The sequence below is a fragment of the Podarcis muralis genome, chromosome 12, assembly GCF_964188315.1.
Source record: "Podarcis muralis chromosome 12, rPodMur119.hap1.1, whole genome shotgun sequence".
NCBI classification, from domain to species: domain Eukaryota; kingdom Metazoa; phylum Chordata; class Lepidosauria; order Squamata; family Lacertidae; genus Podarcis; species Podarcis muralis.
Window position 1 is genome coordinate 59468946 of NC_135666.1, and position 13410 is coordinate 59482355.

Genomic DNA, 13410 nt, shown 5'->3' on the forward strand with positions numbered 1-13410 from the left:
GGGGTGGAGAGGTGCAGGCAGCAAAGTTGTAAAGCTCTTCCTTTGCACCAAAATGATTCCCTCCATCGCCATCACTGTTCCCTCACCAACACACACCAAGTTTGGCAGCCCTATGCACTGCTTCATTATGCACTGCAGCAGGGGGAGGCCTCAGGGGGGAGAGAAAAGGGGTGCCCTTGGTCCCTTCCTCACTCCTGAAATCAACTTAAACAAGGATTACAAGACTCCTATTATAAGCTGCCTGAAACGCTGAACAGGAGCACACTTCTTAGGGGGTGGGACTACACTGCAACATTTTGCTGCAGATACCACTTATCTATGGATGAGGTGGTAAAACTGTGACTGAGACTGTATTGCTTTGGACTGCAGTTGAGGGTTCATGTGAAAGAATGCTGATATGCACATCTCTCTCTCTCTCTCTGCTATATATGTATGTATCTATTTGATATTCTATGTATCTGATATTAAAGCAATTGCAATGTTTGTTGTTTTTTAATGCTGTTGTGATTATTGTGAGCCACTTTGAGCTCAACATTTCTTGTTGGAAAAGCAAAATACATATATTAAATTAACAGCACAGCTTATCTACCCCCACTTTACATATATGCAGGCTGGGAGTAACTGTGGAGGCTGCGGCCATCACTTGTAAAGATCAAAACCTATGTGGGATATGCAGAAAACCCAGTTCTTCTACAAGGTTCTACATGGCCACAGGTGCCATTTGAAGGCCATTCTTAACCTACACGACCGCCCTTTTGCTGCTGCGTTCACACAGCAGTGATCTGTGGCCGGAAGCAAGTTGCATTGACACAATAACAATGTACACAACAGGCCAGCACATCTTTTTAAAACCCATTAAACAAGATGCCAGGCCGCATGGAACCCTGCACTGATAAGTGATTTCCATGCACTGAATGCCTTGCATGAATTGCCCCCTAGCCTCCACTTGTAAACTTGCCAAGAATTACACACTGTGTACTGATTGGGGTCTGTAACACGCACTGTAGACTTGTGAGAAGATATGGTAAGATGTCAATGGGTCAAAAGTGGTATTTGTCATGTCTACGGTATTTATGTTTCATTTCTACTTATTCAATCACTGCATTGTTACAAAAGAATCATTGCCAGGTTTTGTAGTCACATTCTGGCATTTCATAATGCTGGATTAAATTGAGCCATTTAATGTTTTCGCAGAAAACTACACTAAAAACAAGTAATTTTTGGCTAGTCACCTAGGATCTGCATAGCAGGAACAATATCAAAGACACTGTACATATTAGCGGCTGGAAATTCACCTGTTTCTGAACTGCAGCTCATACTTGGTGAATGTTGACATCACCATGTGAAAACTCTTTGTCTTTAATCATGCTTAGTTATATACACGCATGTTCCAATGAAATCATTGGTGCTTGAATGAGAACAACCAGATTTAGCATTGCAGATTGTGACAACGACCTAACAAGAATTGTAAAATCTCGTGTTAATACTAGCACGTAGGTTTTCTAGACTTTCAGGCTTTCAAAGTTTTCCATGGTAAATCCTCTCAAAGACTTTTCAAACTAGGGGGAACTTTAAAAGCGTTTGAAAAGATTTGGTGTGGAAGAACTGAAAAGTAAAACAAAAAAACAAAACCTACCTCTGGCATGTTCACAAATCCACTGTGCACTAAGAGCACAGCCAGGATAAATAATATGAAAACCTCTGTGGCATCTAAACTTTTTCCTTGAATGCCAAAGAAAACTAGTGTCCCTTTTCTTATCCAACCTACATCTATATTATCAACTTCCACCTTTTATTGTCAGACTCTGTTTTAAAGACAGGTTATCCTGGTGAGACTTAACGTTTGTATGTAAGACACACTTTGATCTGTACCCTGATGAGTGAACATTCTCCTTTGCTGCTAACCCAACTAATGAAGGGATAAAATTAGCTTTTCTCCCCAGCACTCTCTTTACCACAAAAAACCCATGCACTAATCAGCTGTCCTCACTAATCAGTCATCTGGCTAATGACCTTTTGCCTCGAAACACTAACATTTCTGAATGGAGGAGTGTGGGGGGAGGAGTGTGGCAAGACCCTCAGTGGTCCTTTTTAAGGGGTCTTAAGTCTCTCATCTGGTATGAGAAACTGAAAGGTTAAATGGCAAGCACACACCCTGACTAGATGATAAATCTATAATCAAAAGGCACAGACCGACACCTCAAGATGTGCTTCATTAAAACACAGCTAAGTGATTTTCTCCCGCCTCTTTAAAAAACTAGAAACAGATGAAAAATTTGCTTGAAACTCCCCCATACTCTGCCTGTGGAGAAATCTGTTTGCACATCTGCGTCAAAGCGTCACTTGATTTTTTACTTTTTAGTATCAATGCCTGATGAGGAATTCCAAGGCTGAAACTCATTCATGTTCTCTCACTCTCTAGCTATATATTGCATCTGGGAGCAAAGCAGATGATCACACGCCTGCAGCCTTATTTCAGCTGCTTGTGATACTGCTGATAAAAGATAAGACCACAAAGGATACTTTTCTAATTTTGCAAAATAGTTCATCACCCTGCTCCTTCTCTTAACATTTTTCCTCCCCAACCCATCACCACACCCAAATTCTACTTCATCTGTAACAAAATGCAACTAGCAGCAACAGTTGGGATGTTCCTCTTTGCAAAGGCTCCTGTGTGAGCCTCAGGGAAACGAGTGCTGTAACAGCAGGAGGTATCAAAACTCCATTAATTTCAATGTGATTTCTGGGGGGCTGTGCTTTTTGTTAACTTTAAGGGCATGCAGGGGGACAGTTCCTTCTCTTTCTGACTCCCAGCTCCCCGCTCCTGCCAAGTTTCTCAATAAACAGAAGAACGTTTTTAAAAGTCTTATTAATGCAATCCTTCTCAAAAGCATGTTGAATGCTATGGAAGGTGACCGTCCTGACTTTGCTCCCTAAAAATCAACTTGAATTAAATACTTACGGTAAGGAGGATCCATATAGCCGTTCCTGGGGTCCATGGCAAAGACTGTCCCGCGGTAAGGTACGGATGGTTCAGGAAGGTGGGGTATAGATCCATGTATCTCCTTCTTGATTAATGAGGCCCTTTCCTCGCTGGATGTCGAAGGCTCCTCGCTGATTTTACTGAGGCCTTGCCCGCCCTGTGGCTGCATTGTGATTGCGTTTCTTCTCTCTCTGTGATAGGTCTGCCCAGGACTTTCATCCTCTAGGGAGGGGGAAAAAGAGAGAGACAGAGGTTTGGGAGGGGGAAGAGAAATTTTAAGCTCAGTTGCTGCAAGCGATCAAAGTTTTTAAAGTTTCCTCTTCCGCTAAGCACGATCTGCGCCACAATATAAGTTCAGAGGACCAGAGACACATGTGTGGTTATGAAAGATGTCCCTGGATGCAGGTAGAAGGAGGAGGGAGAGGGGAACGCAAGCCACTCAGTGCGAGTGGCAGTTGTGCAGTAGATCATCATCACCCCATTCGCTGATGCATTTACTAGAGGGGCCATTAATCGTGCAGAAATGGACACTGGCTTGCTATTTTCTTTCCTCTGGGACAAGAAGGCTTGGAAGTTTTGGCTGCTTGACCGGGAGGAAAAAAACAATTTGTCACGAATCGCAAAAAGATGAACTCTGCTAGCAGAAACTAAATCAAGTCTAGCCACCCACTGGTGCTTTGTATTGGCTAGCATGCTCCTTTATGCCTCCACAGATGAACTGCTGATAAGAGAAAAGCTCCTCGCCATTAAACGGAGATCTCAGTTACTAAAATTAAGCCACAAAGGGCCCCTAAAAAACCTGGAGCCTCTGGTAATTACACAGAGCATAACTGGGTGCAGAGAAGTACAACAGTCTGAACCAAAAGTTTAAAATGTTATCTATAGATCTGTTGCGTGTACACAACATGAACAGCATAGTCTATCTGAATCATCAAATGCACACATCTATTTGACATTTTAAACTTTTAGCTCTGATAACTGCACCCCAAATGCCCTAGAATAGCCCTTGAGGGAATGACAGAATAATGATAAGGAGGAGAAGGAAGGAAAAGTGATTGCCCAGACTTTCAGAGGTGTATGTATTTCAATGGAACTACAAAACTATTTGAGTGGCTGTTTTGATTCTTATGAGTGGTTTAGGATATTTTAATATACAATTATTAGTAGAATGTCAAAATGATTATGTACTTGAAAAAAGGCTCAGTCCAAGGTGTAGTTGTTTCTTTCTCTTAGAAATACATTCATGAGCTATTCTTCAATACAACACATTTACCAATTTAGAAAATGTTAAGAAGCAGAAAGAACTGCATTATGATTGTTCACTTAGCCATAAAAACCCACACTACAAAACTCAAGAGGGAGAAAAGAAAGAAATGTGAAGGGGAAGAGATTTATCTGCTGACTTGTACAACAACAGAAATTCCTGAGCACAACACAGACTTCTTAACCAGGTCTCTAAGGAATCGGCTGAGGCAGCTGTTTTAGCTCATTCACCTGAATAAGCCAGCAGGATGCACCTTTAAAACACAATGGCCTCTCTCTCACCTGACCTGTTCCTGAAGTGTCCCGTGAGCCAGTCTATGGACAACCAGCCACTCCATATACGAAGAGCGTTCTCTGGGATAAAACCAGGTGCCTGTAGCATCCCAAGAGATGCCACCAGCCCAGTCCATGAAATTCACAACATAAAGGCTCTGAGCTGACATGGGGGTGGGGGCCCCCGGAGGATTCTCTCAGATGAAGACCAATTAGGAAATGGACAAATGAAATGTGCATGTATTTAAATGAAAACAAGAATTGGTTCCATACCTGAGACAAGACACCTGCCTCTCACAATGCTTTCCAACCACCCACAGCACATCTCACAGCAAAGCTTAAGGAAATAGGATTAATGCAAGTGGGCAGCCATCATTTCTGTAAAACATTGTCCTGACCTGCAAAAGCTGTCTTCTAAAGTATTTCTGATGGTTCTGAATACTTTTTGTATCAACCCCAAGGAGCGGAGTTCAAATAATAGTTTTGGATATACACCTAAGATGTTTTCGACACATAACTAAAATGAAAAGTGTGAACACATTTGCAAACATGTGCTGCCATACAGATACACTCAGGGAGCTGTGATAAGCTGCAGCTTCTGGATGAGAGAACAACCTGTGGCAAAAAAGCTGTGTTTAACTCTCTGTCGTGCATGAAATGGCCCCGACTCCCATTTATTTGTTCTGAATGGGTAAAATCAATCAAAGGAGGCCTGTAAATAAATTCAAAGTATGTGTAATAGCCAAAACTTCCAAACATAAAGTCCTCATATTGGAAGATTAAAGTATGCACACAAGCAAAAATAATGTTTCTGGCATATTGAGGAAACCAAAATGCCTAACGACATTTAGGCATCTCGTGTTTAGGAAAGAAAAAGGAGAGAAAGAGAAGTTGGGGAGAACTATGGGGTAGTTTTGTATCAATTGCACACTTTTACAACAACCTCGCAATCATGCTAAATACACTGCTGCAAAATGAATCAGGAAGTCACTTTTATATAGGCTAATTCTGCATTACTTTAAATATTATAATGTAAAATTCTTTTAAAAAAATTCAAATTTGTTCCACGTTGGAGTAGCAACGGAAAGGATCTGTGACAAGTCCATTAAGTATTGCAATGTAGCTTAAGATGCTTGCAAACTTCATATTATAATATAAATTCAAGTTTCTTTTAATTTCCACTAGTTTTGAAGAAGACGGAACTCTGCATTTCACAACATTTTGGGAAAGCCAGCCCTGGAGAGTAAAGCAAAATCCCATGGTTTCCCCTGCTATTTTGCTTCACTATGCACAGGTATTTGTTGCATATTCTTGATTGACATTTTGTAATCTACTATACAGTTAAATTAGTTGTGAACAGTGCAATTGCACTGAAATATCCCAAAACACACTTGGAAACGAAACAGGTAGCCCTAACCCTGGAGACTTTACTTCCAGTTAGAACCTTTTATAATTATTTTCTCTTGCTGCCTACTGCAATCTTTTGAAGATGCAGTGCAAACCCTATCTGTTAAAAGTATATCCCATTATTGTTTTGCTTCCAGCCACTTTATATAGACACATTTAGGCTGGAACACAAGATAAACAATCTGTGTGTTTAATTTACAAGTGTGAGAAATACTAGGGTGTTTAGATATTAGATGTGATTAGGTCCAGTGCTGTTTCCTTAACAATGTAAAACATTGGGTCATAACTTGGCACTGATTTCATCTTGCCTGTAAGGCTGTGATCCTAACACTTCCTTGGGAGTAAAGTCCAGCAGTGGATTTACTGTCAAATTAATCTGCTTACAGATGGAGTGAAATTACACTGTACATTAAATATGCCACCACAAAATACAATATGTGAGGGAGTTCAGCTTGTTTTGTTCTGTCCCTCGCAATATATTCAGGTGTTAAGTCACTTCTTAACTGTAATGGTTTTTTAAAAAGATGAGCCCCCTTAATGGATGAAACCTAAAGCCTTTACTATGTTGGTTAAAAAAAAGAGCAAAATATATTTGATTAAAAAATATATATATGACATTCTGTCAATAATACTTTTCTTTCACAAAAGTAACACCACTTACTGGTGATGCACAGACAGCTACCAGCCCAAACCGCCTCTGCTCCCCCGGCCCTCCTTTTGTGTAACACAACATTTTTGTATTAATGAGAAATTCCAACGAACAAACCGTTCGTTAAGAGTTTATTTCATGCCCTGCACTGCAAAGTTCCTTTTCAATGAGGGCAGATGAAAAACTTGACAGTACACACACTCCAGAATACAAATAGCCAAGTGGTTTGAAATTGCACTCTCTATACGCTGAAAGGAAAAACTTTCCGTGCAATAATTCTGCATGCTCTTATAACCATGGTAAAACCACTTCAGCAAGCCAAAAGGTGAAAGCTGTCTAATCTTGTTCTATTTCAGCTGAATTGTTCAATAAAATTTAAGAGTCAGTGCAGACAAGCTGCGCCAGGCCAAATTATTGACAGAAACAGACAGTCCACCATGGCAACAAGTGGAGGTCTATACCAAAAATGTAAGCAAACAAGCCACTTCTTCGGCAGCATCTGCCAATCGAGACTTGAAGCCAAAAACACAAAACTGTTACTGCTTGCTTTTTCCTGTGTTTAAGATGTTGTGTAGTCTGCCATCAAAAGACAAAAGTCTATTTTGCTTCTCCACCCCCCAAAAGAAAAGTTGCAACAGGCCAAATACCACCAGAATGTCAAAGGGCCAGATTCATTTAAGTTACAGGGTGGGTTTTTTGTATTTGTAAACGCAGCATTATTTCACATATTTCTTCATGTTTATTCTAGGCTGGGACAAGAGAAATAATACAGCGATAACTTCACTTTTATACCACTTTCCATCATTCCACTTGTACTCCCCCCTCTGTTTCCAGGGATCAATCAAATACCAGGGATGTCCCACAGCATATATATTTGACAGGGACTTTTTTCTGTACCTGCAAGGCTGGATTAAGAGAAGAGCACATGCAGAGTGTTTTTGCCACATCAACTCCCCTGAACATGAGGCAAGGCTAACATCAAGTGAGCTAGAAACTTCGCAGTTTGAAGTGTTTGTTCTTTCAAGGAATATATTAAATGTATCATTTGTGTAAATTATATACAGCTGTTCAGACAGACCAAGAATTGGAGCATTTTACCAGCAGAGATATTCATCACCAGAGCTATGCCTGCCCAACCCCCTGAAACTCTAAATTTTGCTTATCCCACTTACAAGAGAAGGGGAGCAGAGACATGTTTATGCACTAAAGTCGGTTTCTCCAATAAACTTTTCTGCTTCTTTAAAACATCATGGAAAACCCAATTTCAAACAACGAAAACTTCCTCATTTCCCAAGACACAGATTAAAAAATAGTTCCAGAAGGCGTCTCAAGTTATTTGGCTGGGAGGGGATGCCCCAAAGTTCAAGTCAAATGAACAAGCCATCTACTAAGCCTTAGAGTACATGATAATATATTTATTCACATTATTGCATTGCAGGCACGTAAGGAGGCTGTTTTACCTGTATTTTTAAAAAACAGAAACAGACAAGGTACTTACAACTCAATCGAAAAGATCTTGGCTTGATCTCTGGAACCTCTCATCTTGACTGAAATTCTCTAGCTACTGGTGTGTGGACATTCCTCTCTCCTCACTTTTTCCCTCTTCTTCTCCCCCCTTTCTCTTTCTCTCCCTCAGTCTCCCACCCTCTCTCTCTCTCTCTCAGAGGCAGCGCTTCTCCCATTAGAGGAATTAAAATTGGTTGGTGCCATGCTAAATTTAACAAGCTCATTAGTATTCTTCCTGTGTGCTTGGTAGTGAACTCTCCCTATTCAAGCTGCTCTCTCAAGCTGCGGGGTCAGGCGGCTAATCATTAAATCAAACTAATGTCACCCTATCACAATCAGCCCTAAGAGAAGGAGGGTTTATTATTTCAGTTTATGCTAAATAAACGGTTTTACAAACGGTCTTCGAGCAAGGTCAACAGCATCTTCAATTACAAGGCAAACTTAACAAGAGTTGCTATAAACCAAAGTGCTCCGTATTGACTTAAGCGCGAGCTCTGCTCCGCAGATTGCCACCGGCAGGCTTGTACAGGAATGCATATTGTAAATTTCTTCTTCATCATCATCTTCTTAAGGAAAGGGTAATCTTTTCTTTTGCCAGAATTGGTGACTTGCGTAGAGACTGCTCATTCACCTCTCCCCATCCAGCTTGCTGCTCAGCTCAATTCACCCCACACAAAGGCTGAAGACCAGACCTCAATGGACCGAGTGAAACATGTTCAAAACTAGGCTCTCTATTGTGACTGAATTTCTTAACATCTTTTCAAAAAGCGGAGAATGCCTTGAGGCTAAAGGAAGAAACAGGCTAATGGTGAATTGGGAATACTGAGCAAATTTCAGAGCCCTTTCCTCCTAGCTTTTGAGGTTGAAAGCAAGCTCTATCCTTTCAAGTTTCAAAGTCCTTTTTCCTCCCGCAGTGTCACAGAAGGATTTGAAAAGAAGGTAATTGTGCTCACAGTCTCCCTGATCAGAGCTTACGTCCTATTTCTGGTATTTCGGAATACTTCTCGCAATAATGGTGCATATAGCTCAATCCCTTAACCGGCCTGCACTCAGCAATTGCTCATTAAATGAACAATTGCTGGTATAAAATGCCTTTTATGTTCAAGGTCTGGATATAAGATAAGCATTCTAGTTCTCTAAATTTAGTTTACTAAGGAAACTCACCATCATTAAATTATCCAAATGAAGGCAGAATAGCAGTCTCTCCTAGCAAAGTAGCACTTATGAGCGATGTTCATCCTTGCCTCCCCCACCCCCAAAGACTTCAGTGCTAAAATGCTTAATAGAATAATATACAACTAATGGGGAATAATTTTCCTGCATGTAAGAAGAGGTCTACATTTTGGAGACCAGGTACTTCACTTTTGAATTATGTAATAGAGCCATAGACCCATTGACTGTGTGTCTGGCTTCCCATGTACTCTGATGACTCATTTTTGTCCCTTCTAAGAGTTTGCTGAAACTGACTGTAACTTTTCTTTCTGGTAGCAAAACGGATCTGTAGACCTTATAAACAAACTCTAGAGTGATTAGTGCCCCCTATCTTATACATGGAAATAAGATCTGTTGAAATCAATGGGGCTTATTTTCCAAGCAAGCATGCAAATGATCTGGCTGTAAAATTTGGTTTACTGTAAGAAGCAAAGTTTCTAGGAAGGCTTCTTCATTCTGGCCTTATGAATGTTTACCTTTTATGAAGATATTCTTAAACCAAGCGCTTTCAGAATATAGACACAAGAAGGCATTCACAAACTAGATTCCCAGCCCATCATGAGCATATGAATCAAAATTATCACAGTGGGTTAGATAGCAAACATTGAACTTTATTTATATGAGGTGCTGGAGTATTGTACAAACATTTTGCACCTTACAGCCCGTCTATACTATCTGAACGAACAATATTAGAATGTATAGACGCATATTCTTCTTTGTAATGGATTTTCAACTTATCAGTAATTTCTAATACTTTTTTGGCACTCTGTGGATTGTAAATACACAATGCCTTCACTATCTTTTATTTTCACACCTTGATAATTCTAGGGGTGGGGAGCTTATATTTTGCTTTTCTTTCCTTTCCCAGAACAGTTTTTAATAGTTGTGGCTATGAAAGAAAAATAGGGGAAATGTAGACTAAGAAACGAATGGGAGACATTCAGGCACTGAACCTGATCCTCATACTGACTGCTATATGAGAACGGGGAATGATAGATATTCTTGCTGAATTTCAAGGAACAAGTTACATGTATACTAGCTTATAGTCATAAATTCTCACAAGTGAGCAGGAACATGGCCACAGTGTCGGGGTGCAAATTAACATTATGCAGAGGAAAGGACCCCAAACTGAGTTAGAAACGTTTTATTGGATAATATATCCCCTGAATTTAAGAGTCTCATGTACTGAACACATTGCATTTCCAGTTGTGCTCATTCTTTAATTTCACACGTGTACAAAGAGGCTGAAATACTCTCTTACAATTGAACTCCCTTCCAGATCACATCTGCAACGCCTCCTCAATTTCTATCTTCAAATCTTTTTTTAAAGCCTATCTTTTTTCCGTGTAGCTTTTCCATAAGCTCCTTTTCTCCCAAGATTATCCAGCCCTTTAGGAGTCTTTACTGCAATTATAAATGTAACCTGTTTCTTTCTTTCGGTGATACTCTCTCTACCAAAACCTAGGTTGTCAGTCCCTTTCTGGCAAGACCCTTTCAAGATGTATTGTTCGTACCACAGTAGGCACATCGCCAGGCCATTCAAAATAAATAAATCATAATACTTCATAGCAGAATGATTCTCAAGGGAAAGATTTTTGAGAATGTGTGATGGTTTTGTGGGTGGGTAGATGTGTAACAGAGAGAGAGAGGGGGGGGAGGGAGGGAGACACACACAGAGAGAATATGTGGGCATGGTCTCAGGTATCCCCCCTTGTGAGGAACACCCCACATTCAGAAAAAGGTTCATGTTCATACGTGTTCAAACATGCAGTAAACTTCTGATCACATCCACTCCTAGTCTCTACTAGTCTAAATGGCATACATATGGGTATTTTCTCAATGTGCACCATATTCAAACATTATTATGAGCTCACAGAGGTAGAGGGGATGGGTAGGGGCAGAGAGTGCAGTCCTATTACCTTTAGATGTGTCCCAGTTTATCTTGTGTGTAAATGGACCTGGGGTTTCCTGCCACCTCTCCGGGGCTTGATGGACGCATGCCTTCTCACAGTGCACAGTTCCCTAAATTTGCTCCCACGTGGAGTGCACAGGTCAAATGGAATATGCCTCACAATGAGTGTGTACACTATTGCTGCCATTCAAGTTTGGGTTGGTTTGTTTTTTAAAGTTCAAATATACACAGCATAATCAAGCTGAACATTTCTGAACTCAGTGCTCAACTGTTAAAGGATATTCTGAGAATTATGGGCCCTGATCTTCAGACAGATTTTGAGTAGAATTAAAGGCATCAAAGTAAATATGCAATCTAATGCTCAAGCCCCACTGAAACTAGCAGGAGTTACACAAGAGAGCATATCCCTTGTCTATTCATAAGAAGACAGGCTTCTTGTTTTGTTTATTTATTTCTATATGAAACCTGTATACCGTGCTTCATCTAAAGATCACGGGGCCATCCTTACCTGCACCATAGCACCAAAACTTGACAAATTTGGATGACTGAAGAACTTTACTTTAAATCAATTATCTTCTAGAGCTGCAAAGTTTAACATATTTATTTAATGCTTATTAGGTGTTGTATTAAAAAAATATTCCAGGCATCATATTGGATTTAAAGCCACAATAATACAATAAAAATCTGCAATAAGACCAAAAAATCCAATCAAGCATAAATACCCCAATTACAAAACCACAAGCAAAATACAATATAAATCACAGGACCTAAAAAGAAATAAAAGCAACCATCAAAATGCAGGAACTAAAACCACCAACCGTACCACAGGGAGTGAAGCATGATCTTAAAAGGCCTGGGAGAATAGGGAAATCTTTCTGGTGTTAGGCTAAGATACATTGCATAGCCTGGGGTGTGAGAGGAGACCCCCAAAAAGGTCCTCTCTTACATTTGCAGAAGGGCCTCCATAGAGGTCTTTAAATTATGGGCAAGTACATCTGGGAGCAGATGTTCCACCAGGTAGAAAATCCCAAGCCAGGTAGGATTTTATAGATCAAAATCAGCGCTGAAATGAATCGAAAGCCAGTGCAGGTGAGAAATGATCAGCATGATGTATTCATAATGCTTTGTTAACACTCCAGTAGCCCACACTACTGTATTTTGTACCTGCTAAAGTTTCTGGACCATCTTCAAATGCAGCCTCGTGTACAATGCAGTACAATAATTCAAATGGGAGGACATCAAATATGGATCACCAGCCATATTATCCACAGAGGTGCCAGATCTGCTTGTATGAACCCATAGCTTACGTGCTTGCATTTGGAAAGTGCTAATTTGCAGGCTATGGCGACACTTCTTCTGAGTAGGGATGGAGAGGAATTCTCTTTGCTTCACATTTTAAATACAAAACTACCTAAGTGGCACATTCCAAAATAACACACAAGCCACAAAATACAGCTATCCTTCAACTCACACTACTCTGAATTTTGTGGTCCACTTCTTCAATCAAATAATGTGTACAAAATGAATATATTTGATGAAACTGTACACAAAAATGCATGCATTAGTGAAAATAGCATAGAAAAACAAAATAAAACTGGATTTGAAAGAAGAAAAATCTCAAAAACGAGAGGACGCATAAAACAGAAGTTGAAAAGGGAAGTCAAGAGGGTTAACTCTCTCCAGGATGATTGGGGGTTATTCAAAACTACAATTGTAGAACCTCAGCAATAATGTATACCATTAAAAGTTTCCACAAAGGCCACTAGGATACCAACATGCTTAATGAGCAGAGTCAAGGAAGAAGTTAGAAGCAAGAAGAGTTCCTTCTGCAAACGAAAGTCTTGCCCAAATGAAACAAAAAAGTGGGCCAAAAAGTGGCAAAAACAAAGTAAAGTAGACAATAAGAGAGGAAAAGAATTGATCAACATATCATGAAAAACATTAATACCAACAAAATAGTGTTCGAACACATTAGAAGCAGGGAACAAGCAATGGAGACAGACCTTTGGACAAAAAGGAGTGAAAGGGGTGATAAAGGAAGAAAAATTAAGATTGCAGAGAAGATGAATTCTTTGAATTTGTCTTCACTTAGAAGAATGTAATGCAGATCCCTGTGCATGAATATTACAGGAAGAGAGTCTGAGGAACTGAGGCAAACAAAGGTGACAAAAGATGATATTCTAGGCCTTGCATCCACCTCAGAGA

The 13410-nt window shown here is 40.1% G+C and overlaps 1 protein-coding gene across 7 annotated transcripts in view; it reads right to left on the reverse strand.

Moving 5' to 3' along the window:
* The window catches only part of GLI3 (GLI family zinc finger 3), a 239092-nt gene that overhangs the window by 152441 nt on the left and 73241 nt on the right, over window positions 1–13410 (reverse strand). For 5 of the 7 annotated variants that reach the window (XM_028749954.2, XM_028749953.2, XM_028749952.2 and 2 more), the window contains exon 3: window positions 2963–3205. The exons of 1 other annotated variant lie outside the window; for it this stretch is intronic. In XM_028749954.2, coding sequence (XP_028605787.2) covers window positions 2963–3205 — 243 coding nt within the window. Of the gene's footprint in view, window positions 1–2962; window positions 3206–8073; window positions 8191–13410 lie in introns of those variants that run through there. One more of the 7 variants, XM_077916534.1, reaches the window with a different exon arrangement.